We start from the raw sequence: 27,161 nt of genomic DNA, 5'->3' as shown, positions 1-27,161 counted from the left end.
TCCGCACTTGGGCCATATCCGAACCTGGAAACAGACAGATGCTCAGAACAATGAGTACAATACCGTGCAGGACAACCTCAAAGAATATTCCACAGGAAAGCAAACTAGGATATGTCAGAGGGCAAAGCTCAACTCCAGAAACGTATCCCCTGTGGAAATCTGAGAGATGAGCTCATTAGAGATAGAATTGTTGTTGGGCAAATTGTTACAAAGACTTCATTTGCAGTCAAATCTCACACTACTATAGTCAGGCAAACAGAGAATGTCCGTCAACAACTGGCAGAACTCGGGCACAAAAACGATGCTGAGGGAAAGATAGACGCTGTACAAGAAGAAGAGTACAAACAAGGTGCAGTCAGAAAGATGACAGAAAGAGTAAAGTCCAGCTCAGACAAAACAGACTAGTGAAACAAAGAGCAAGTAAAATTTCCAACTGCGGGAGATGCAGCAAGTCTCCATTCCACGTCAAAGAGCTCTGTCCAGCAAAAGAAGTGAAACACCCCTAATGCAATAGAGTTGGTCATTGGAAGAGCCACTATCACTTAAAAGCAGTTCTTCAGGAGGTCAAAGAAGACCATGATTCAGACAAAGAGAGAGCTTTCTTGGGGCTACTCAAGACTGGTTTATTACAGTTCAGTTGCAAAATAAGGCAGTGACGTTCAAAATGGACGCTGTGGCAGAGGTCACAGCCATCCCCGAATGTTTGTACACAAATCTGGTGAAGAAAGCAGGCATTATGTTAAACCCAATCAAGGAAGTACTCAAGGGGCCAGGGAAATATAAGCTCAATGTGAAAAGGAATGTTTACTACTTTCATCTGTAAAAATGAGGAACATTTAAAAGAGAATGTCTATGTTGTTTAGAATCTTTTCTCACCACTGCTGGGATGGCAGGTCATCGAGAAACCGATCCTTATTGCAAGGTTGGATTCGCTAAACAATGTTCAGTGGCAGGAGAAGTAACCGGAGCTGTTCACAGGCCTGGGGATACTGAAAGAAGGGTACCTTATCCAACCAAGGACAGGAGTGATGCCCTGTTCTCTGACCATTGATGAATAAAGTCAAAGCTGAACTTGTGAGAATGGCAGTACTTGACATCATGATTAGAGTGAATGGACCTGCTCACTGGCGTGTGGGCATTGTTCCTGTTCGAAAGCCAAATGGCACAGTGAGGATCGGTGTTGATCTAACAAAATTGAATAATGCAATGAGGCAGAAAATGTTTATACATTGGGTATGTTGGGTGGAGCAAAGTTCTTCACCAAACTAGATACAAACTCAGGGTTCTGGCAGATCCGTTTAGCTCCTGAGTCACAGAAACTCACAACCTTTATCACACCATATGGATGCTATGCCCTCAAGACACTCCCTTTTGATTCTGAACTCTTTCGGATGAGTATGAGCCAAATTTTGGAGGGGCTGGAAGGATTAGACTGCCACATTGATAATGTACTCATCTTTGTAGGCTCAAGTGAGAAACATGACAAAAGAATGGAAGATGCCTCGGAGAAACTGAAACAGGCTGGAATCACCCTGAACAAAAGGAATTGCAAATTTTCAGAGTTGGAGGTGAATTTCTTAGGCAACCAAATGCCCTCAAACTGGCAGGAGTTTGAACATGGAACAACCTATGAATGTATCAGAGATCCTCAGTTTCTAGGCATGGTAAACCAGCTGGGAACATTTATTCCAGAATTGGCAGAGGAAACAAAGCTACTGCATGGCCTCCTCTCTCAAAGAAACGTTCGGACCTGGGACACACCCCAGGAACACAGGTGAAGTCATTCTGACCACTTAAAGCTGAGTTTACCTCTCCACCAACACTGGCATTCTTTGATTTGAAGAAAGCAACCAAGGTGTCAGCAGATGCCTCTTCCACTGGCCGAGGAGGTGTGCTCACGTAAAACCGCAATGTTGTATGGAAACCAGTGGCATATGCATCAAGAGCACTGACTCCTGTTGAACAGCATTATGCCCAAATGGAAAAGGAGATGCTGGCTGTTGAGTGGGCTTGTGAATACTTCAGCTGCTACTAGATAGGCACTAAATTCCTACTTCAAAAAGACCGCAAGCCACTTGTCAACCTCCGCAGCTCAAAGCATTTATATGACTTACCTCCATGTCTCCAAAGATTCAGAATGAGGCTTGTGCAATACTGTTAGGACATTGAACATGTCCTTGGCAAATCGTTCACAACACTAGACACTCTGTCGAGTATGCCATGCAAAAGCTGACTCTGCCCTCGTGGAAGATACCAACATCTACTTAGCTCAAGTACATGAAAGCTTTCCTGCACCACAGAGTAGACTGGATGAAGTTCACACTGAGTTGCACTAAATCTGCAGCAAGGTCTTGCAATACTGTGTGCATTGATGGACAGCTGTTCCAAAAGGAGCTCCCAAACTCAGACCTTACTGGCTTGAAAGAGACCCACTCACCATCCTTGATGGTTTGCTGCTAAAGTGCTCCAGACTCATCATTCCTGTTTCTGTGTATGCCAAAATCCTCAGTCAAATCCACCAAGCACATCAATGCATCAAAAAATGTTGGCTAAGAGCAAGGCAATCCCTGTGGTGGCCTGGTCTGAGCACACAGCTAGGAGATTATGTAAAGCAATGTGAAGCATGCAGAAAACTGTACAAAAATCATACTGAACCTCTCTGTCCCACAGAATTCCCAGACTTTCAATGGCAAATTGCAGGCACAGAAATTTTCAAGCTGAAAAAGACTAATATCTTCTCACTGCTGATTATTACTCACAAAATGTTGAGGTGTCCAAGTTGTCCTCCAAGTCCTTAGCCACAGTTATACAGCACCTGAAAGCTGTATTCACTCACCATGGGATATCAGAAAGACTTGTGTCAGACAATGGTCCACAATTCAACTGCTCAGAATTCAAAGCCTTTGCTAGGGACAATGAGTTCAAACACCAGAAGGGTGGTCCACAGTAACCACAGGCAAATGGAGAAGTGAAAAGAGTGGTACAAGATGTTAAGAGTTTCCTACTGAAGGCAAAAGACTCCTAATGAAGCACTGCTGGCTTATTGCCCCACACCGCTTACAAGTAGCTACAGTCCATCTGGGCTTGAGACTGAGAACAAGCCTGCCTGTTCTTCCTTCCATTCTCCAACCTCACTTACCGGACCTAGACAAACTGAGAAATTTTGAGCCAGCACAGTGTGAGAAAATGAAGAGCATGCACGATCTCAGACACACAGCAAAATCTTTGTCGCCATCCAGGACTATTTGGGTTTCAGACCAATTCGCCAAAGGAACAATAGTCCGGCAGTGTACATCACAATCAATTCTGATCAGAACGTCACAAGGTGAAATCAGACAGAACAGGCGTGCATTCATGTGCCTTCAAAGTCCATGAAAGGCAGAGGAAGAAATAGGGTAGCCTGATCCTTATGACAAGGACCACTTACTTGAGGTGGGCGCACCTGTTCTGGAATCTCCATCTACTCAAACACTTTTAGGAACCTATACCTGATCAGATCGTCTATCTGTCCCACCACAGAGATATACACCATAGCTTAATAGCTTATGGCAAGTGACTAAAGAGGCAGAATAATCCTCTCACTTTGCCAGAATATTCAGGTAGTTTACCCTGAACTCCATTAGATTTAATGCTTTGTGTGCAGCTCTGATGAGAATCATCAAATATTCTCCTTTAGGGCTACTACAGCGGAAGTCCACAGTCACAGTCATGGCTACTTCAGTAACCAACATTGTACAAGGTGTTTAAAAAATCCATTTATACTCAAAATCGCTGTACACCAGATTACAGACTCGGGTCGCGAGTGCAGTTCCCCTTAAGAAAACATAAGCGCAGAAGCCAAGCAGGTCTGCAGGTACGATAGAAAAACAGAGGCTTTAGAGCCTCACCTGACTATACTGTTGGCAAATGTACACTCTCTGGAAAATAAAAGTGAAGGCCACAGAGCAAGACTGCTCTACCAGAGGGATATCAGACACTGCTGTGTACTTTAATTCAGGGAAAGATGGCTTATTGCCACCATCTTGGATGCAGTGCTGCAGCTTAATGGTTTGCCCATAGTCCGCAAAAACAGGACAGCTCAGTGTTTTAAAGGCAGAGGAGGTGAAGTGTGCTTTATGATTAACTCATTATGCTGCACAAACATGGTGGTTCTGTGTCAATCCTGCTCACCTGACCTGGAACATTTAGTGATCAAATATTGTCCCTGTTTCTGCTGAAGGAGTTTTCCACCATTCTACTGGTAAAGGTGTACATTCCACCTCAGGCCATCGTCAGGCAGGCACTGGAGGAGCTGAGTTCCATGGTCATCAGCCACAAAACAGCGCATCCTAATGCCTTCCCTGTCATTGCGGGAGATTTTAATCAGACCAGCTTGAAACAAGTCTCTGGACAGCTACCACCAACATATCAATGAAGCAGGCGATTCATAGTCTGCCGAGAGTTAGATCAGCAGCATTCACAGCTGGTAATCCAGATCTATACAAGAAGTTCAGGTGTGACCTATAGAAGGCTACTTTAAGAGCGATAAAGCAATTCCGATTGAAGTCAGAGAAAGAATCGGACGCACATCAGCTCTGGCGGGGTTTGCTATAAGGTGAAACCCAACATCATGAATGGCTGTGATACTTCACTCCGAGATGAGCTCAGCACTTTTTTATGCATGCTTTGAAAGGGAGAATAAAACTACACCTGTGCGAATCCCTGTAGCGTCTGGTGACCCTGTGATCTCAGTCTCAGAGGCCAATGTCAGAAAATCTTTCGAGAGGGTGAACCCTAGCAAGGCGTCAGGCCCTGTTGGTATTCTAGGTAGGGCACTGAAAACCTGTGCCAACCAACTGTCAGTATTAAGGGCACAGCATACCAGGTCACCTACCTTGCAGGATATTCGACTGAACATTATTGATAACGCTGCTTGTACAGACTGTGAACTAGTGGCAGGAGCAGGCCACAGTGATGAAGTTTCTCGAAGGTCGGCGACGCTTGTTTAGAAGGAGAGTTTTGCAGGCGCTCAGGCTCATTCCAATGTGACTTGGGAGTCCTTGGTTAACTTGCTGATTGCGTCGGTGGTGAGGAAGGCAAATGCAATGTTAGCATTCGTTTCAAGAGGTCTAGAGTACAAGAGCAGGGATGTGATGCTGAGGCTTTATAAGGCACTGGTGAAGCCTCACCTTGAGTATTGTCAACAGTCTTAGGCTCCCCATCTTAGAAGAGATCTGCTGGCATTGGAGAGGGTCCAGAGGAGATTACAAGGATGATTCTGGGAATGAAAGGGTTATCATACAAGGAACATTTGATACCTCTGTGTCTGTACACATTGGAATTTCGAAGGATGAGGGGGGGATCTCATTGAAATCTTTCTATTGTTGAAAGGCCTAGGCAGAGTGGATGTTTCCCATGGTGGGGAGCCTAGGACAAGAGCGCACAGCCGCAGGATAGAGGGGTGTCCATTTAAAACAGAGATGCGGAGAAATTCCTTTAGCCAGAGGGTGGTGAATTTATGGAATTTATTACCACAGGCAACTGCAGAGACCAGATTGTTGGGTGTATTTAAGGCAGAGCTTGATAGGTCCTTGATTGGACATGACCTCAAAGGTTACAGGCAGAAGGCTGCAGAGTGGGACTGAGCTGGGGAGAAAAGGACCAGTCATGATTGAATGGCAGAGCAAATTCAATGGGCCAAATGCTTCATTCTGCTCCTATATCTTATGGTCTTAAAATGTTGCCACTTATCAGTGCCACCTTAATACTGGTATCAAATGCAGCACACAAAACTAACTAGAACCACAAATAAGTCAATAAAGCAAATTTCAAAATCCATGTGAAATGGGCAAGCAAACAAATTGGTGTCCTAGAGATGAGAGTTTAGTTGTGGCAAAGTATTCAGCCTAGGGGAAGAAGCTGTTACCCAGTCTGGTGGTCCTAGTGTTGATGCCCCTGAATCTCCCTTCTTAGAGTAATAAGTCAAAGAGATTTTGGGTAAAGATCTTCATCAATGTTTCAGACCCTTCCTATCCTGGTAGATGTCACAAATTGTGTTTATTACTATGAAAGTTATCTGTGGTTCAAACACTCTACCGAGTGGAGAAGAGTCAACAAATGCTGGAAGGAAGATTTTGAAGGCATCTGTCCTGAGGATTATCAATGCTGAAGAATAGCAGCAGTAACAAAGCCTGTGTTCTTCTATTAGGACAGCAGAGGGCGCTAGATTCTATCTAAATGAATCCTTGATTATTTCTATCGCCAAAAATCTGCCTTTTTTTAAAATCTTAGTTTTTCTGTTTAATTTTACAATATGAAACCCAAGCTAGTAAAAAAGCATAGGCATAAAAAAGTAGATGGAATTTGAAAGAGAATTTGATATTATAAATTAAACCTCTCAACATCAGTCTTTGCATTTGTTGCAACACCCCATCCGACATCTTGAATCGTTAAGCAAGAATGATATCAGAAGGAGCCAAAAAACAAACTTTGGAGCAAGATTACCCCAGGAAGTTTTAAAACAGAGAAGTAAAAGGGAAAAAAATGCATTCTGAATCCCAGCAAACCTTTCTCTGTCTACCACAAACAGCAGGATCATCCCACTTCAATGCGACTTCTCATTCCCGTTCTGACATGTCTGCCCATAGTCTCTCCCATTGCCATGATGAGGCGAAACTCAGGTTGGAAGTGTTTGGCGATGCTCTTGTGAGGCACCTTAAAGCATTTAAAACACAAAGTAATTGCAAGTAATTGTCCTTTAAATGCTAATCACGTTCTTCCTATTGCAGCAAAGCCCCAGGGTGTTTTCCCAGTATCCTTGATGAATATCGCTGGACTGAGAGGCCCCAGTCGTGTGCAGTGGCTGGTCTAAAACCTCAGTTATAAATCAGTGACCTGACTGATTGATTATTTACTTACGTCCTGCCCATTACGCCACTGGCGTTTAGCGCAGCAATGAAGGTTCTTCATCTCTGATGGTGCTTAGCTCTTCCTTCAGCGTGCCAGCAGCTTCCTCTCGGTTTTCACTGCTGTCAGTCCTACAAGTGGAGGCTCAGGAATTCCATCGCAGTCAGACGTAGAAGGATTCTTCGTTGCTGTTTCTGTAACAATTTTGTTTTACCCTGAGCTGCACCCGCTAGACCTGCAGGAGCGGTAGTCCACTCTTAGTTTGGCCTCTACCCTAGTCTCTATTTATCTATCACTTTATTAACTCTCTGCTCTCCCTTTGAGATGTTGCTGTCAAAAGAATTTTGTTCAGTGACATTCTGTAAACATTGTGAGTTACCCAGTACTGGGATGAATTGTGTCAAATAAAAGTAGAAAGGCTGTTACTGTTTCCAGTTTCAATCAATGCATCACTGGCAAATGAAAGTGATTCACCATTATACATCATATGCCACAGCATCATCATTATGTGCTGTGTTGTAAACATGGCTGATCATGGTCTTCCAACTGTCCTTAATCCAAGAATTAGTGAGGCTTCATTACTCATGTGGAAGGCCCCCACCCTCATTCTCCTTCCCATCCATGACCATGATGGTTCTTGGCAAATTTTTCGACAGAAGTGGTTTGCTATTGCTTTCCTCTGGGCAGTGTCTTTACAAGACAGGTGACCCCAGCCATTATCAAAACTCTTCAGAAGTCGTCAGCCTGGCGTCAGAGGTTGCATAACCAGGACCTGTGATGTGCACTAGCTCCTCATACGACCATCCACCACCTGCTCGCATGGATTCACATGACTCTGACTGGGGGGCTAAGCAGGTGCTACACCTTGCCCAAGGGTGACCTGCAGGCTAGCAGAGGGAAGGAGCACCTTACACTTCCTTTGCTAGGAACGTATCTCCACCTTGCCACCCATATCCCACAAGGATCGTTATTCCCTGGGGCACAGGAGAATGAGGGATGACCTCATGGAAGTTTATAATATCATGAGGGCGTGGGTAAGGTGGACGGTCATGGTCTTTTCTTCATGGTGGGTGAGTCTAAAACTAGAGAGCACTGATACAATGTAAGAGGGGAGAGACTTTAAAAAGGCCTGAGGGGTAACTTCTTTATGCAGAGGTAATGAGTGCCTCGAATGAGCTGCCCGACGAAGAGGAAGGATCACTAAAAACAGTGATGTACAGAGGGGTCATGTTGAGTCCAGAGCTCCCTGAAGGTCCAACACAAGAAGACAGAGTGGTGAAGGTGTATGACATGGACTGACGGGTTTTTCCTGCGCTGTCCGATGTTCTATTTGCTAATTATGTAAAATATCATCAAAGTCTACGAAACAAATGCAAAAGTCTCTTAGGCCTGCTGTGCCATTGAATGCCCTCATAGCTGAACCAACCTTCACCTCAGCTCCACTTTCCTACTCAATCCCCCTAACCCTTGATTTCCCCAATGTCTAAAATTTTGACTACCTCAGCTGTAATTTGCATATTGGCTCCACAGCTCTTTGCTTTGAAAAAAAAAAGCCGCCTATGTTATCCATCTAAACTTGGTGTTAGGCGGTTCCAAGTGTGGGTAAGTGGGATTGGTATAGATGGTAGTTGATGGTCAGTGTAGATATAGTGGTTCAAAAGCCTGTTTCTATGCTGCCTCATTACTCCACGACATTATGGCATTCCAACCATTGTTGTCATAAGGACTTTTCTCCTGAACTCATGACTGTATTTATTGCTCATAACCTTTTCTTTGTAATCCAAAGTTCTGGACTGGCTGAAAATGGAAACATTTTCTTTGTATCCATCCTTTGACCAGGGCTTCCCAGTGTTTTTTTTATGCCATGCACCAATACCATTAAGCAATGTGCCTGTGGACCCCTACTTTAGAACCATCTCTTCAGCTGTGACTTCTCTACAGAAGGAGTTCCAACCTTTATTAAATTTTGTTCTTTTTTTGTGATGGTCATCATACAAGTCACAATTTCATGGTCAGTGTGAACGATGATTTGGCCCTTCTGTAAATCCTTTGAGATTTTACCACTCAATATCCAAGAACAAAATTGATGGTTTATAAAGAATACGCGTGATTGAGCTCCCCAGAAGTACATGTTCTTCACCATGCCGAGTTCAGATCTGATTGCTGCAGAGCTGGAATTGACTTATTACTGTTATGTGTACCAACCTACAGTGAAAAGCTTACCTGTATACTGTTCATACAGATCAAATCATTACACAGTGCATTGAGGTAGAACAAGGTAAAACAATAACGATGCACTATAAAGTTTTGTATAAACAGTATGCAAGACAAGCTTTTCACTGCATCTTGGTATATGAGACAACAATAAATCATTGCCAATATTCATCAGCATCATCATCACGTGCTGTGTCGTATGACCCCAGCCATAATCAATGCTCTTCAGAGATTGTCTGCCTGATGTCAGAAGCCAAATACAATGTTGGCATTTATTTCAAAGGGAATAGAATATAAAAGCAAGGAGATAATGCTGAGCCTTTATAAACTAGTCAGGCTACACTTGGAGTATTGTCAACAGTTTTGTGCTCCATATCTCAGAAAGGATGTGTTATCATTAGAGAGGGTCCAGAGGAGGTTCACCAGGATGATTCTGGGAATGAAGGGGTTAACATATGAGGAGCGTTTGGCAGCTTTGGAATTTAGAGGAATGCTTGGGGATCTCATTGAAACCTACCGAATGTTGAAAGGACTTGATAGGGTGGATGGGGAGAGGATATTTCCAAAAATGGGGCTATCCAGAACTAGAGGGCTCAAAATTGAGGGGTGACACTTTAGAACAGAGGTAAGGAGGAGCTTGTTTAGCCAGAGAGTAGCGAGTCTGTGGAATGCTTTGCCGCAGACTGTGGTGAGGTCCAAGCCCGTGGGTATATTTAAGGCAGAAGTTGATCGTTTCCTGATCGGTCAGGGCATCAAAAAATATGGCAAGAAGGCAGGTGTATGGGATTGAGTGGGATCCGGGATCAGCCATGATGGAATGGCAAACAGACTCGATGGGCTGAATGGCCTAATTCTCTTTCTGTGTCTTATGGTCTTATGGACATCAGTGGACGCATAACCAGGACTTGTGATATACACCAGCTGCTCATACAACCATCCACCACTTGCTCCCATGGCTCCACATGACCCTGATAAGGAAGCTAAGCAGTTGCCACACCTTGCTCAAAGGTGACCTGCAGTCTAGCAGAGGGAAGGAGCACCTTACACCTCCACACCACACCGCCACCCAAGCACCAATATTAGCTATAGAGAAAGTGTAATGCAGGTAAACGATAAGGTACAAGATCATAATGAGATAGATTATGAGGTCAAGTCCAATTTATCATACTAGGCAACCACGGCCTCCTCTACTGTAAAGATGAAGCCACACTCAGGTTGGAGGAACAACACCTTATATTCCGTCTGGGTAGCCTCCAACCTGATGGCATGAACATTGACTTCTCTAACTTCCACTAATGCCCCACCTCCCCCTCGCACCCCATCCGTTATTTATTTATATACACACATTCTTTCTCTCTCTCTCCTTTTTCTCCCTCTGTCCCTCTGACTATACCCCTTGCCCATCCTCTGGGTTTCTCCCCCCTTCCCCCTTTTCCTTCTCCCTGGGCCTCCTGTCCCATGATCCTCTCATATCCCTTTTGCCAATCACCTGTCCAGCTCTTGTCTCCATCCCTCCCCGTCCTGTCTTCTCCTATCATTTTGGATCTCCCCCTCCCCCTCCAACTTTCAAATCTCTTACTATCTCTTCCTTCAGTTAGTCCTGACGAAGGGTCTCAGCCCGAAACGATGACTGTATCTCTTCCTAGAGATGCTGCCAGGCCTGCTGCGTTCACCAGCAACTTTGATGTGTGTTGCTTGAAATTCCAGCATCTGCAGAATTCCTCGTGTTAGGGAACCATTTAATGGTTTTATAACTGTGTGGCAGAAGCTGTCCTTGAGACTGATGGCATGTGCTTTCAGGCTTTTGTAACTTCTGCCCCATGAGAGAATATCCAGAGGGTGTGGTATCTCTGATTATGCTGACTGCTTTTCTGAGGATCGAGAAGTATAGACAGAGGAGGGGAGTGGAGGGGAGTCTGGTGTCCATGATGTGCTGAGCTGTGTCCACAACTCGCTGCAATTTCTGCAGAAAGAGCAGAAACGGACAGAGCAGTTGCCAGACCAAGCTGTAATGTATCCAGATGGGATCTATGCTGTATCGATAGAAATTGGTAGAGGTCGCCAGGAACATACTAAATTCTGTCAGCCTCCCAAGGAAGTGGAAAATGGATTGATTAGCATTGACTTTGGAAAGTCAAAGCCCTACCTATCTCTCAATTCCTCCGTCTCCACCACATCTGCTCTCAGGATGAGGCTTCTCATTCCAGAACGAAGGAGATGTCCTCCTTCTTTAAAGAAAGGGGCTTCCCTTCCTCCACCATCAACGCTGCCCTCATCCGCATCTCTTCCATTTCACGCAGTCTGCTCTCACCCCATCCTCTCGCCACCCTACCAGGGATAGGGTTCCTCTTGTCCTCAACTACCACCCCACCAGCCTTCATACTCAGCACATAATTCTCTGGATCTTCTGCCATCTCCAACAGGATTCCACCACCAAGCACATCCTTCCATCCCCCCCACTTTCTTTCCAGAGGGATCACTTCCTATGTGACTCCCTTGTTCATTCATCCCTCCCCACTGATCTCCCTCCTGACACTAATCCTTGCAAGCAGAACAAGTGCTACACCTGCCCCTACACCTCCTTCACTACCATCAGGGCCCGAAACAGTCCTTCCAGGTGAGGTGACACTTCACCTGTGAGTCTGTTGGGGTCATATACTGTGTCCTGTGCTCCCGGCGTGACCTCCTGCATATCGGTAAGACCAGGCATTGATTGGGAGACCGCTTCGCCGAGCACCAAGGTTCAGTCCACCAGAGAAAGCTGGATCTCCCAGTGGCCACCCATTTCAATTCCACTTCCCATTCCCATTCCAATATGTCAATCCATAGCCTCCTACACCATCATGATGAAGTCACACTTAGGTTGGAGGAACAACACCTTATATTCCGTCTGGGTAGCCTCCTACCTGATCGCATAAACACCGATTTCTTTAACTTCCGGTGATGTCCCCCACCCTTCACCATTCCCCACCCCATTTTCCCTCTCTCACCTTATCTTCTTGCCCGCCCATCACCTCCCTCTGGTGCTCCTCCCCCCTTTTCTTTCTTCCATGGCCTTCTGTCCTCTTCTATCAGATTCCCCCTTCTCCAGCCCTGTATCTCTTTCACCAATCAACTTCCCAGCTCTTTACTTCATCCCTCCCTCTTCAATTTTCACCTATCACGTTGTGCTCTCTCTCTTCTACCTCCACCTTTTAAATCTACTCCTCATCCTTTTTTCTCCAGTCCTGCCGAAGGGTCTCGGCCTGAAACGTTGACTGTAGTTTTTTTCCATAGATGTTGCCCGGCCTGCTGAGTTCAGCATTTGGTGTGTGTTGCTCTTTCAAGATTTTGTGTTTCACGATGGCACAGTACACGTCCTTGTTTCCCTTCACAGGTGATCAGTGAATTCGAAGCCTCACCAGACGTCTTCTATTACCGCATTCCCAACCTCAGCCAGAACCGCCAGTACAGTATCTGGGTTGTTGCCATAACTGCAGCAGGGAGGGGGAATTCCAGTGAGATCATCACCGTGGAGCCCCTCGCCAAAGGTAAGGCCGCAGAGCCAATCTGGTCACCCTCAATCCTGCAGCATCCTCATTCCCCAGTCCCCAACGGACTCTCCAGTCCTTTGTTCTGTGTTTGTAAAGGTCTAATGAGAACCTCACCCATACCCTGGTTTTGGTTTGGAGATAGTGCAGCCCATGCCAGCTGAGGAGATTTTCCTCAGTGCCCTGATGAAAGTTTACTATCCGTGCAGCAGTTAACATAACAACATTACAAAGCCAGCTACCCAGTCTCAATTTCCGTCACTCTCTGCAAGGGGATTGTACATTCTCCTCATAACCGTGTGGAATTCGTCAGGGTGCTCCAGCTCCCTCCCACCTTACACGGACATGTGGGTTAGTAGGTTGGTCGGTCACATGGTGTAATGTGAGACACTTGGGCTGGAAGGGTCTGTTACTGAGCTGGATCTCTATATTTAAAATAATAATAATCTACAGCCTCTTCCATGTGTTAGGTGTTCTTGGACATGATGATCACCTCTTGTGTGAAAAAGATTTAGGGAAGATTTGGGTCCACTTTAATGCCCATTACATTTCAATGAATGTGGCTGATGGTAATGGGATTTGGGGCTATATTTCAGCCCCAATCGCTTTGCTGATTTAGTTTCCCGTTCTGTCCCACACCATCCTCCTCCTTTCTTTGGCTGGATCGTAGATTCAGTGTGATTTTAACCCCGGTTCAGTGTGATTTTAACCCCGGTTCAGTGTGATTTGAACCCCGGTTCAGTGTGATTGTTAACCCCGGTTCAGTGTGATTTTAACCCCAGTTCAGTATGATTTTTACCCCGGTTCAGTGTGATTTGAACCCCGGTTCAGTGTGATTTGAACCCCGGTTCAGTGTGACTTTAACCCCGGTTACTCTGGTTGTTAACAGCACCGGCTCGGATCCTAACATTCAGTGGCACTGTGACCACGCCATGGATGAGAGACATCGTGCTGCAGTGCAAAGTGGTTGGAGACCCGACACCGGCTGTCAAATGGATGAAGAACAGGTAACTGGGGAGGCTGCGCCTTGATTAGAGAGCTGTAGCTTTACTGAACCTTGAACTGCGCAAAATCAAGCCAGATACCACAACAAAGAAAAGGAGATACTTGGCACAGTTTGGTAAAGTAATTCTCAAATATATGAGACTAACTAGACCAATATCTATTATCCATCCCAATCGCCTGTAATGGTGAACTACCTTATTGAATTACTAACACAAGCGATTCTGCAGATGCTGGAAATCTTAAACAAGACACAAAATGCCGGAGGAACTCAGCAGGTCAGGCAGCATCTATGGAAATGAATAAACAGTTGATGTTTCAAGCTGAGACCCTTCATCAGAACTGCGAAGGACGAGGACAGAAGACGGAATTAGAAGGTGGTGGAATTACAGAGTTACAGAAAGGCAGACATACAAGCTGCCAGTGATAGTTAAGACCAATTTACCCCAACCACCCACCTTCCCCTCACCTGGTCTCTCTCCTATCACCTACCAACGTGTACTCCTTCCCATCCCCTCACCTTATTCTGACTTCTGTCCCCTTCCTTTCCAGATCTGATGAAGGGTCTTGTCCCAAAACATCAACAGTTTATTCCTGTCTGTAGAAGCTGTCAACTTGCCAAGTTCCTCCAGCATCTTGTGTGTGTTGTTCTTAAATCACTTAGTCCTTATGGTAAAATTACTCCCATTATGATTTAATCTCAGCAAGGATAAAGTAATGCCAGAATATCGTCATGTCTCTGCTATGTAAAACCTTGTCCAGTTGTACTCGGAGTATTGTTGCAATTCTAATCCCATTACAGGAAAGAAGTGGAGGCTTTTGAACGATTTGGGCCGGATTTAACAGGATGCTGCCTGGACTAGAAAGTATGAGGTATAAGGAGAAGTTGGACAAAAGGATGATTCTTTTCTCTAGAGAAGTGGAGGCTGAGGGGAGACCCAATAGAAGTTCTTAAGTTTATGAGAAGCATAGATAATATAGACAGAACCTTTTTCCACAGGTAAAAAATGTTAAGTACTTAAGGACATGTATTTAAAGTGAGTTGAAAGGAGATGTGTGTGCCACGTTTTTACACAGAGAGGTAGGTGCCTGGAACAGTGCCAGGGGCAGTGGTGGAAGCAGATACAATGGTGGCATTAAAGGGACTTTTAGAGAGGCACATGAAAATGCAGGGATGAAGGGATATGCATGGCATACAAGAAGAAGAGACTTAGGTTAGTTCAGCATTGTGTTTAGCACAGACACTGTGGGCCGAAAGGCCTGCTTCTGCCCTATACAGTTCTGTATTCTGTATTGTAATAGTGTGTGACCTGGAGGGGAACATGCTAGTGGTGGGATTTCCCTGTGCTGTTGGTTTTCTGTTCTTTGTGTGTAGAGGCTTTGGGAAGTGCTGTAGAGAAAGCTTTGGGGACTTGCTATGGTGCATTTTGAAACAGTACGGACTGCTACTACAGTGCGCTGGTGGGGGAGAGAGTAAAGGTGCTGAGTGGTTTGTCAGTCAAATGTGCAGTTTTGTACAATATCAAACTCCAGATGTTCACGTCCTTAAACTGTGAGGATTTAGCCAACTGTCCACAAAATCCCTTTCATGGTTGCTCTGGACTGTAGATAAGGAGAGATGAATTAAATTCACCAATACAGATCCTGCTGAATTTAAATTTAGTGAATTCAGTGAAGCTAAAATTAAAAAAAAACATGCATAATTAGCGGTAACAATGAGACTGCTGAATTGCTGTAAAAACTCAAATGGTTCTTCAGAACCATTCAGAGCCAACTGTTCTTCAGAAAATCTGCCACCCTGATTCCATTTGCTCCATATGACACTAAAATTTGAATGGCATTTGAACCTAAAACAGGCCTAACCTACACAGTATTGAAGCACGCACTAGGGTGCTGCAAGAAAATTTGATGAGCAGAAACAACACTTATTGGTGGTTTATACCTGTATTTGTTTGCTGGCTTGTAGCAATGGAACGCCAGTCCCTGTGGTAACTGATGGGCGCAGGAGCATCTTTAACAACGGGAGTTTTGTTATCCGCACGGTAAAAGCAGAGGATTCTGGGTACTACAGCTGCATGTCCAGTAACAGCTGGGGATCAGACGAAATTCTCCTCAACCTTCAGGTGCAAGGTGAGTGAAACCCGGTGAAGAGGTACAGTGGAACCTTTATACTATTATTCCTTCCATCTTCCCTTTCTGCATCACAATGCGCCTCTAGGCCTCATTTATCTCTGTTTGATTAGTGGTGAGGTGGATTACCGTGAGCCATGCCACAGCTAGCCATGTTGATGCTGAGTATTTGCTGAAGGCTGTTTCCCAGAAGAAGCAGGTGGACAATGAGCAGAAAGTGGAATTCACCGTTCCTTTCCAAACCACTCCAGAACCCCAGGACAACAAACTCAACCAATCAAAGAGCAAAAAGGGATCAATCTCAATGCTTTAAATTATCTCTCAAACTGTCTTACTCTCTTTTAGTGTTTCTTTCTCCTTCTCTTACTCTGGCTGCTTTTCTTTCTCACTCACCCTTTCTCTTGCTGCCATCCCTGATTGCTACCATTAGGGAGGAGGTACAGGAGCCTGAAGGCACAGACTCAGTGATTCAGGAACAGCTTCTTCCCCTCTGCCATCCAGTTTCTGAATAAGTATTAAACCCATGAACACTACCTCACTACTTTTTTGCAGTACTTATTTATTTTTTTTAATATACATACTTACTGTAATTTACAGTTATTAATATGTACTGCAATATACTGCTGCCACATAACAACAAAATTTCACGACATATGCCAGTGATAATAAACCTGATTCTGATTTTCTTTCTGTATTTCTCTCTCTCTGTCTCTCTCTCCCTCTTTCTCTTACTCCCCTCTCTATGTGATTCTCTTTCCCTCCATCTCTGTCTCTTTCCCTTGGGAATTCTCCTCCTCCGTCTCTTGTCAGTGTGCAATGTTAATTTGACGTCAGCACTGTTAAATTGGACTACACCTCTGCATCTTGCAACAAGCAGTCGCACACCCACGCTACACAGGAGATTCGCATAACGACATCTGGAAACCCCCTATTCATCCTGTACCTTTAAAGGGATCATCAATTGCAATCAAGCTAGAAAGTTCTGGAAACACTCAGTACGCCAGACCAAGTCCTGTGGAGAGACAAATGGGGTTAATGTTTCACATTACTGACCTTCATCCTAACCTGCTTTGTAGTTTCAGCCGTTTCAGCTTTTATTTCAGACTTCCAATATTTTGTTTTTGATGATTCAGTTTTTTGCAGAATGTGGTGAATGATTTAGGGAATACTGGTTGGAATAATTTGTGAGTAGGCTTCTCTCCAAATTCCTTTCCACCCACAGATGCCCTTGACCCGTTGAGTTCCTCCAGCAGATCGTTAGCTGCTGCTAATTAGTTGTTTTTAATTCCTTTCAGTTCCACTGAGGGTTACTCCTCTCAGCCTGATGTCAAGGTAACAATTCTACTAATGGTGCAGCTTGATAAAGTGAATGAGAGCGTACACAGACCCCAACGACCTTCCCGAGGACAGGAGTGCATGGCAGGAGGCTTGCCATGGGTACTTTGCGAGCATTTTCCCCATGTACAGTGGGGTCCACGCAGGACAATGCTGTGGAAAAGCCCAATCCTCGAGGAAGGTCCCAGTGGAGACACATTTATATTTTTATATTTAGAGTTACAGTGCAGAAGAGGCCTTTCTCGTCCAGTGAGTTGCAGCACCCAGCAAGCCATCTAGCCTAATCACAGGACAATTTACAACGACCAATTAACCCACTAACTTGTACATCTTTGGACTGCGAGAGGAGACTAGAGCACCTGGAAGAAACCCACATAGTCATGGGTAGTACGTACAAATGCCTTACCGACAGCAATGGCCTTGAACTCTGAACTCCAGTACGCCCCAAGCTGTAACCGCGAAGCTACTGTGGTGCCCTAATCATACACTGCCAGTGAAAGTAAAGGCACAGAGTAGATCTGGTGGCTGTCCGTTTCCTACTACACAACCCTACAATCAAGTAGTAGTGTAGCTGGAATAGGGAGCAACAAGAAATCCACTGGAGGAACTTAGCGGGTCGAGCAGCACCACAACCTTACAAACAACTGAGCTCAGGCCGAGAAAGCAGGAGACAACATTCACCTGGTTTCTGGCTATGCTGTCCTTGTCTGACTAACCAGACCTAGAGTTCAGTGATCACGATCCCAAGTGTATTGTAATTTCCATCTTACTGTAACTGTTACTTACGCTGTGTTACTGCTGCTGTAGCTAAACTGCAGCTGGAGGTTCAGAGCACAGGAACAGGTAGGCGTAGTGGAAGGAAGGCATTAAGTGTAAGTGTTAATGTTGATCAGTTCATGCCTCTATTGTTTCGGTTGTACATCAAACAAGAGGAAATCTGCAAGTGCTGGGAATCCAAGCAACACACACAAAATGCTGGAGGAACTCAGCAGGCCAGGCAGCATCTACGGAAAAGAGTATTATCAACATTTCAAGCCAAAACCCTTCAGCAGGATACTTTGGACTGTTCATTTTGTCATAATTAGTCACTGTGTCAATGGACAAATTGCTTGGATCTTTACTTTAAATTTTAGCATTATGTGCCATGTCATATGATGGAGGCGATCATGATTGTTCTTGGCAAATCTTTCTCCCAAAGTGGTTTGCCATTTCCTTCTTCCGGGCAGTGTCTTTACAAAAAGGGTGACCCCAGCCATTATCAATACTCTTCCGAGATTGTCTGCCTGCAGTCAGTGGTCTCACAACCAGGACCTGTAATATGCACCATCTGCTCATATGACCATCCACCACCAGCTCCCATGACTTAACATGACCCTGATCAGGGGCTAAGCTGGTGCTGCACCTTGCCCAAGGGTGACCTGCAAGCTAGTGGAAAGATAGAACACCTTACACTTCCTTTGGTAGAGATGTATCTCCACCCTGGCACCCAACTGCTTAAGAGATAGAAGCAGAATTAGGCCATTTGGCTCAGTGAGTCTGCTCTGCCATGTGATCATAGCTGATTTACTATCCCTCTCAACCCCATTCTCCTGTCTTCTCCCCGTAACAATTGACACCTTGAGTAATCAAGAACCTATCAACCTTTGCCTCAAATATACCCAAAGAGCTGGCCTCCACAGCCATCTGTGGCAATGAATTCCCTGGGTTTCATCACCCCCCAGCTAAAGAAATTCCTTCCCATCTCTGTTCTAAAGAGACGTCCCTCTATACTGATGCTGTGCCCTCTCCATTTAACATCAGTTTGCTGTGTATTAGCAGTTGCTCGTTTTATCTGAAAATTTGACTTTTTCTCAATGCTATGAGGCTCAGAAGAAAATTAAAAGATTTTGAAGTTTCAATGTCTTCATTTCTGACATCGATATACTGTATGTGTGAGAATTTAATGAGAATCGACAGGCAGGTATTTTCATATTGCCTCTAATCTCTGCGGAGTGTTGTCACTTTTAATTACTGATGGCCCTACGGTGACGTTAAATGAATGAATAGGACCTTGAGAAACAATTCCAAGCTGATGTTCTGACGCTCATAATTATTATCCTATGGCATTGGTGTCTTATGGCAAGAGAGATTATAGATCTGGACAAGTGATGATGGAATGTTAGTATTAAAGTAGATAGTTTTATAGGCTAAGTGGTAAATGGATACACAAGTATGTCAAAATCCCCACTTGCTGAGGTGGAGCTGCAAGGAGAGCTGGGTGTAGAGCTTGGGTTGAACACAGATTATTTATAGATAACAGAGCACAGGCAGTATGACGCAAAGATACTCCACAGGTAGCTCTGTGTAAAGTGGAGGATCATGTATAATATACACTCAGTAGCTTCTTTATTGGGTACCTCCTGTACCTAATAAAGTGGCACCAAGTGTGTGCTCGTGGTCTTCTGCTGCTGTAGCCCATCCACTTCAAGGTTCAACATGCTGTGCATTCAGAGAGGCTGTTCTGCACACCACTGTTGTAATGTGTGGTTACTTGAGTTACTGTAGCCTTGCTGTCAGCTTGAACCACTTGAACCAGTCTCTACCATTCTCCTCTGACTCTGTCATTAACAAGACATTTTCACCCACAGAACTGGATGTTTTCTTTGTTTTTCACACCATTCTCTGTAAACTCCATTGACTGTTGTGCATGATAATCCCAGCAGGTCAGCAGTTTCTGATGTACTCAAACCACCCCGTCTGGCACCAACAATCATTCCATGGTCAAAATCACTTAGATCACATTTCTTCCCCATTCTGATGTTCGGTCTGAACAATAACTGAACCTCTTGACCGTGTCTGCATGCTTTCATGCATTGAGTTACCACATCATGCGGAGTGTAAGAGCAGAGTGCAAAATCGTGGAGCATTTTGCCCTCACCAAATAAGTCAGAGCAGGTCTGTGGTACATGGTAGAAGGTACCAAATATTCCCCATAAGGAATAGGACAATTGGAGATAGTTGACCTCCTTGTACCATCACGGTAATGGTAGTAGCAGGAGGTTGGGCTCTGAATCTCCAATTACCATATCAGACCGTGACTGAACAATGTGATACATTAGGCCTGAGACCACCAGGCCAAACATAGTCTGCAATATGGAAAGTGCACACTAAGGCACATAAGAACATAAGAAATAGGAGCAGGAGTAGACCATCTGGCCTGCTCTGCCATTCAATAAGATCATGGTTGATCTGGCCATGGACACATCTCCACCTACCTGCCTTTTCCCCATAACCTTTAATTCGCCTACTATGGAAAAATCTATCCAACCCTGTCTTAAATATATTTACTGAGGCAGCCTCCACTGCTTCATTGGGCAGAGAATTCCACAGATTCACCACTCTCTGGGAAAAGCAGTTCCACATCATCGCCATCCTAAATCTACTCCCTGATTCTTGAGGCTATGTCCCCTAGTTCTCATCTCACCTACCAGTGGAAACAACTTTCCTGCCTCTATCTTATCTATCCCTTTCATAATTGTATATGTTTCTATAAGATCTCCTCTCATTCTTCTGAATTCCAGCGAGTACAGACTAAAATGCATTGTATGAGGTAGTGGATTGGTAGGGATGTGTAATACATAGCGTAATACACAGAATAGGCTGTATAAAGTACAATATGACTCATAATTGGGGAACCCACAATAAGGTGACTTACAAAAATGAGAACAAACAGATTACAACAACAGTGAAATCACAGCTGTGACCGAATACAAGAAATTTGGTGATTTTATTGAGAATATAAAGGTTTGGATGTTGGGGGATGTGGGGTGGGCTCAACGACTTTGGGTACTGAGGATATGTGTGAGTGATCCCAGGCATTAACGACTGGTTAGTCAGCTCGGGCACAGAAGCCGTATTAGTGAACTCAGGCACAATGAGGTTTATCGTTTGAGGGTGGGTTTCTGACCCCGGGCATTGAGGACATTGAGGGCTTATTACTGACCTGAGTATAAAGGGTAATCGGTGACCACAGGTTTTGAGAGAAAACGTTAGAGAGACCGCATGCTGAGGCTGTATCAGTGATACCAAGCACTAAGCTGTCACCAGATATTGACAGTAACAATCTGTTCTGATTTCCAAACTAATTAGTTCCTAGAATGAAACTCATCTGTAGGGGTGTGGAACAAAGTGGCAGTTGAAAGTATATGGACTAGAATGTGTAATGTGCAGATGGAAACATCTAAAGCGAAGTGTGACAGTGATAACATTCTCCACACACATTTACAGCCATGGTTTCCACTTCTCCTCCTACCCTTCTCTTCTCCACCTACCCCACCCCATTGCCAATTGTTTTCTAATTTCTTTGTAAAACTGAATGTCAGAGCAGTGCATTGAGCAAGGTCACTAAAAGCCACAACACCTGTAAACTTGCGATAGTCAGAAGTCTATTTAGCAAAGATGGCACGGATGGACAGTACATTGCATCTCTTGTAACCTCATGCCAAATGGCTGGGTATCACCCTTTTTGCTCTTGGCTAATGCTTAAGAATTAGGTAAGCACTTACAGTTATCAGTGCACATGTAGATCTAAGATTAACCGAGGAGACCTCCTGTGCAGTACAAAATTAACTGAAGGTAATGATTTTTAATAACATAATAAAGAACCTCTGTTGCCTGTGGTGAAGGAAATACTATCTGTTCACTTGTGAATGATATACAGAAGATTGAAGATTCAAGATTATTTAATGTCATTTCCAGTACACAAGCGTAACGAAGAACAAAATAATTGTTTCTCTGGATCCGATGCAGCACAAAATACATAGTAAGATAAAGGATACAATAATAATAACACAATAAATATAAATACATAAGATAGCTTATGTACATAAGATGCGGAAACTATAGAAAGGGTGCAGAGGAGATTTACAAGGCCGTTGCAGCGACGGAGGATGAGAGGTGACCTGATAGAGGTGTATAAGATGATGAGAGGCATTGATCGTGTGGATAGTCAGAGGCTTTTTCCCAGGGCTGAAAGGGCTAGCACAAGAGGGCACAGTTTTAAGGTGCTTGGAAGTAGGTACAGTGGGGATGTCAGGGGTATGTTTTTTTACACAGGGAGTGGTGAGTGTGTGGAATGGGCTGTCGGTGACGGTGGTGGAGGCAGATACAATAGGGTCTTTTAAGAGGCTCCTGGATAGGTACATGGTGCTTAGGAAAACAGAGGGCTATGGATAACCCTAGGTAACTTCTAAAGTAAGTACGTGTTCGGCACAGCATTGTGGGCCGAAGGGCCTGTATTGTACTGTACGTTTTCTATGTTTCTATGTTCTACATAGATTGATTGTACAACCAGTTTGTGGCATTTGTTCGTACCACTGGACCTGGACTTCCGAGGTTGAGAGCGTGGAACTGCCCCAGTGCAATGGTTTTTTCACTTTAAAAACTCTCCCACACAGGTTTCCTGTCACCGTTGGTCATGATGGGCAGCCACCACCATAAACTGCCTGTACATAAGTTGACTCTGACAGGAAATGATAAAGAAGTGGTGGTGGGATTGGTTGATGGGTAGAGGTGTTGATCAGCCTTACTATTAGGGGTAAGTAATTGTTTTGTGAGTTTGGTGGTCTTGGTGTGAATGCTATGTGGCCTCCTCCCTGATGGGAATGGGACAAAGAGTGTATAAGCAGGGAGAGTGGGATCCTTCATAATGTTATTGGCCTTTCTCTGGCAGCTTTCTGAATATATGTATATCCTTGATGGTGGGCAGGCTAGTGCCAGTGATGCATTGGGCAGGTTTGACTACCTGTTGTAGAGACTTCCTGTCCACCGCAGTGCAGTTTCCATACCATGCAGTGATGCAACTTGTTAGGGTGTTCTGCACTTAGCATCTGTTGAAGGACGTGGGTACGGACATGCATAGTACAGAAGAGTGGGCCCTTTTCATGCTTATCCTAACCCTGTATCCATACTTTCTTTCCAACAGTTCCCCCAGACCAACCACGTCTAACAGTGTCCAAGACGACCTCCAATTCCATCACACTTTCCTGGATACCGGGTGACAATGGTGGGAGCTCCATTCGAGGTAGGAGGCCTTCAAGAAATCCATTCTGTGGTGAACACAACCTTTCTTCACTGTGGTTGCATTACAGTATGGCGTGAAGCATAGTGGTTAAGAGATCTGAGCGAGTGATCTGGAGGCACGAGTTTGAATCCCACCACAATGGGTGGGGAATTTTAAGATCATAGTATTTAAATAAATCTCGAATAAGAAGCCAGCATCAATCCATGAAAAGAGTCATACAAATCTAGTTAATTCACCAGTGTCCTTCAGGGGAGGAAGTTTTCTCTTCACCTCATCCTAATGATTCCAGAGACACCAATGAAAACTAGGAGAAGAAAGAGAGGGAGAGAGGGAGAAAGAAAGAGGTGGAGAAGAAAGACAGGCAGAGAGAGAGGAAAAGAGTGGAGAGAGAGAAAAAGAAGGAGGAAAGGGAAAGAGACAAACATATAGAGAGGAAGAAAGAGGAAAAGAGAGGGTAGTGAGAGAGAAAGAGGATGGGGAGAGAGGCAGACAGACAGGGAAAAAAGGAGGGAAAGAGAAGGGAGGAGTTGAAAAATGGATGGACAATACATGGCAGCTTTGCCAGCAGCACCACTGACAGGTAATTAATAAAATACAAACAACTACTTCGCAGAAGCCACTCCACCCTGCTAGCAAGAAAGAAAAAGGAAGAGACTGCAGGTGTGGAACTCTGGAACAAGAGCAGAGCACTGGAAGAATTTGACAGGACAAGCAGCAGCTGTAGAGGCAAAAGGGTGCAAGTCAACATTTTGGATACAAACCCACAGCAACTCTGAGCAGGATTGCTTGCTCATAGCAGTAGAGGGGAAATAGTGGGAGAGGGGATGGTAACCCACACTGTCTCAGTTCTGTCCCCCCACCTCATTTTTTCACCCTTTGCTCATCTCACTCATCCATCTTCTCCCTCCTGGTTCCACTTGTCCATCATTCTTTCCTCACCTGGTATCACCTACTGGCCAGTAATCTACTACCTACCAGCAACCCTTCTCAATCCCGATGTAGGGTCTCAAACTGGAACACTTTGGGCTGAGTCCCATCATCAGGGCTGGAAAGGAAAGGGGAAGAAGCCAAAACAAGAAACTGAGAGAAGGGGAGAGACTACAAGCTGGAAGGTGAAAGGTGAAGACAGCTGAGGGTTATGCAGAGGAGGGGGATAAAGTGAAAAGCTGGGAGATGATGGTAGAAGAGGTAAAGGGCTGAAGAAGAAGGAATCTGACAGGAGAAGATAGTGGATGAGGGGATAAGAGAAGGGGAGGGGAACCAAAGAGAGGTGATAGAGAGATAAGAGACAGAGTAAGAATGGAGTCAGGATGAGGAATGAAACAGGAGAGAGAGGGTGAGGAGAAATTACCAAAAGTTGGAAAAATTAAATGTTTATGCCTTTAGGTTGGAGGCGACCCAGACAGAATATGAGGTGTTGCTCCTCCAGCCTGAGTGTGGCCTAATCATAGCAGTAGAGGAAACCATGGACTGACATATTGGAATGGGAAGTGGAATTAAAATGGTTGATCACCAGGAAGTGCTCCCTATTACAGTTTGCTCCCTCTGGGTAGCCTCCAGCCTTATGGCCCAAAACATTAACTCTATTCCTCTCCATTGATGCTGCCTGACCTGCTGAGGTCCTCCAGCATTTTATTTATTTAGAGACAGAGTGTGGAACAGACCCTTCCAGCCCTAATGAGCCAAACTGCCTGGCAACCCACCTATTTAACACTACCCTCATCACAAGACGATTTACAATGACCAATTAACCTGGCATCTGCTAGGTCTTTGGACTGGGGGAGAATGTACAAACTCCTTACATTCAGCACAGAATTGACCTCCACGCTCCAGAATGCCCAGTGGTAATAGTTCCATACTAACCACTGCGCTACCATGGCATTTCGTACGCGTTTCCAGCATCCACAGAATTCCTTGTGTTTATGATTGCCTTCACAGATGCTGCTTGACCTACTAAGTTCTTCTAATGCCTTGTTTTCAGAGAAGGAAGCGAGGAGAAGGCTAATATCAACCACCATTACTGACTGCCTCATTATTTTGCTTTCTTTTTACACTACTTACTTTTATGTGTTTCTTATTGCAGTTTGCAGTATTTTTTATGTATTGCACTCAGTGCTCTGCAAAACAACAAATATTACAACATATAAATCAGTGATGATAAACCTAATTCTGATTATGATTTGATGGCTCCAGGTGTCTGTTTCTGAGGTCTAACCTCCAAGTGGGTTCAATTTTAACTTGCTTTAAGAAAAAAATTACAATTTGGTAAAAGAAAATGTTTTAGTTTATCTTTGTTCTTTGGTGAAAAGATTGCCCATGAAAAGAAAAGTTTTATTTTACGACTTGTTCGTACTGCCTCCCAGTGAGAAACACTTCCACATTCCAGCCATGAGTGGGGTCAGAGGTTACATGGAAGACCAGGTCTGGCTGGAGTATGGAGCAGATGCTCCCAGAATTGAGCAGGTTACGTTGAGGATGCCAGTCTTCCATGGACTGTATGGTTGGCCTTCAGGCTGAGGTTCGCAAAGGGATTCAATTTTGTCAAGCAGCCCATTTTCTGAGCTGTGATCTGGCTACAGGAGTAGATCAAAGGGGAACGTTGAACATTCTGATGAGCTGGAGTTTAATTAACTTATCACAGTAAGCTGCCATTATTTCCCATGATCCTTTGAGCTGGCTAGAATCCCGATTATTTCCCAAATGAATTGATTTGTAGTCACGGTACAGAGCCATCTCATTAACAGATCCAATTTCTCAGCCAGGTTTATCGTCTGGAACACCATAAACACAGAATATGATGGAGCAGGACAGAAAATATTTCCTAATAAAACTGGGTGTTGCAAGAACTAATTGCCACAGCACTGAAAGGGAATTGGGAAAGCCCTGGCCATTCTCTATACTCTAACTTGGATTCTGTTGTGAATCTGCTGATGGACACACTTGATTTTTATTTGCTCATAAGCAATCCCCTCAGTTTGCTGGTGATGAATGTGTGCTGTTCTCTTCTGAAGGTTACATCCTGCAGTACTCGGAGGACAACAGTGAGCAATGGGGCAGCTTTCCCATCAGCCCCAGTGAGCGCTCATATCGTCTGGAGAACCTGAAGTGTGGGACATGGTACAAATTCACCTTGACAGCACAGAATGGAGTGGGACCAGGACGCATCAGTGAAATCATTGAGGCCAAAACACATGGGAAAGGTACAGGACTCTTTATCCAAATAGCAGAAAACTATTCGCTCTCTACATAAAGGAACTTAACGATCTCCCTATTTTCAACACTTCCAAACTGCTGGATTTTCATCTCCCCCTTTCCTCTTCCCCATTGTCATTTACACAATCTATTTCTCTCTCTCCCTGTTTCACAGTCCTTCATCTTCCCAGTTCCTACCCCCTCTGTATATTGACCCATTTAAGTCACTCCTCAAAGCATCTTAACCTGCATGACTTTTAGACCCAACTGGCTGTTATCATCTTATGTGAACAGGGGTCAAATTTTATCTCCTAATTCTCTTGCTAAGCACCTTAGGACATTGTTAATAAACAAAAGGACACTATCAATCCAACTGGCTGTTTCTCCTGGACCTCACAGTTCCAGTGAATGGAATTAAGTGCCACTGATTGACTACACTTGATCTTACCCAACAAGGCCAAGAAGCGATCACTGGCCCTGATTGACTGCCTCATATCAACTGACCTGTTGCAACTCATCACGGAGAGAGACACTCACAACACGTTGGAGGAACTCAGCAGGTCGGGCAGCATCCGTGGAAACAATCAGTCAATGTTTCGGGCCGGAACCCTTCGTCAGGACTGAAGAGGGAAGGGGCAGAGGGGAAGAAGGTAGGGGGAGGGTGGGAAGGAGAAGGCTGGTAGGTGCCAGGTGAAAAACCAGTAAGGGGAAAGATAAGGGGGTGGGGGATGGGCAGGAAAGGTAAAGAAGGAATAGGGGAAAGCACAATGGGTAGTAGAAGGAGGCGGAACCATGAGGGAGGTGATAGGCAG

At 44.6% G+C, this 27,161-nt stretch overlaps 1 protein-coding gene across 2 annotated transcripts in view; it reads left to right on the top strand.

Moving 5' to 3' along the window:
• LOC134347866 (cell adhesion molecule DSCAM-like) overlaps positions 1-27,161 on the top strand; it is an 804,792-nt gene that overhangs the window by 687,533 nt on the left and 90,098 nt on the right. For both annotated transcript variants that reach the window (XM_063050412.1, XM_063050413.1), the window contains 5 exons: positions 12,476-12,629; positions 13,519-13,636; positions 15,598-15,761; positions 23,059-23,157; positions 26,169-26,357. In XM_063050412.1, the coding sequence (XP_062906482.1) occupies positions 12,476-12,629; positions 13,519-13,636; positions 15,598-15,761; positions 23,059-23,157; positions 26,169-26,357 (724 nt within the window). The remainder of the gene's footprint in view (positions 1-12,475; positions 12,630-13,518; positions 13,637-15,597; positions 15,762-23,058; positions 23,158-26,168; positions 26,358-27,161) is intronic.

The sequence above is a fragment of the Mobula hypostoma genome, chromosome 6, assembly GCF_963921235.1.
Source record: "Mobula hypostoma chromosome 6, sMobHyp1.1, whole genome shotgun sequence".
NCBI lineage: Eukaryota > Metazoa > Chordata > Chondrichthyes > Myliobatiformes > Myliobatidae > Mobula > Mobula hypostoma.
This window is presented reverse-complemented; position numbering and strand designations above follow the sequence as displayed.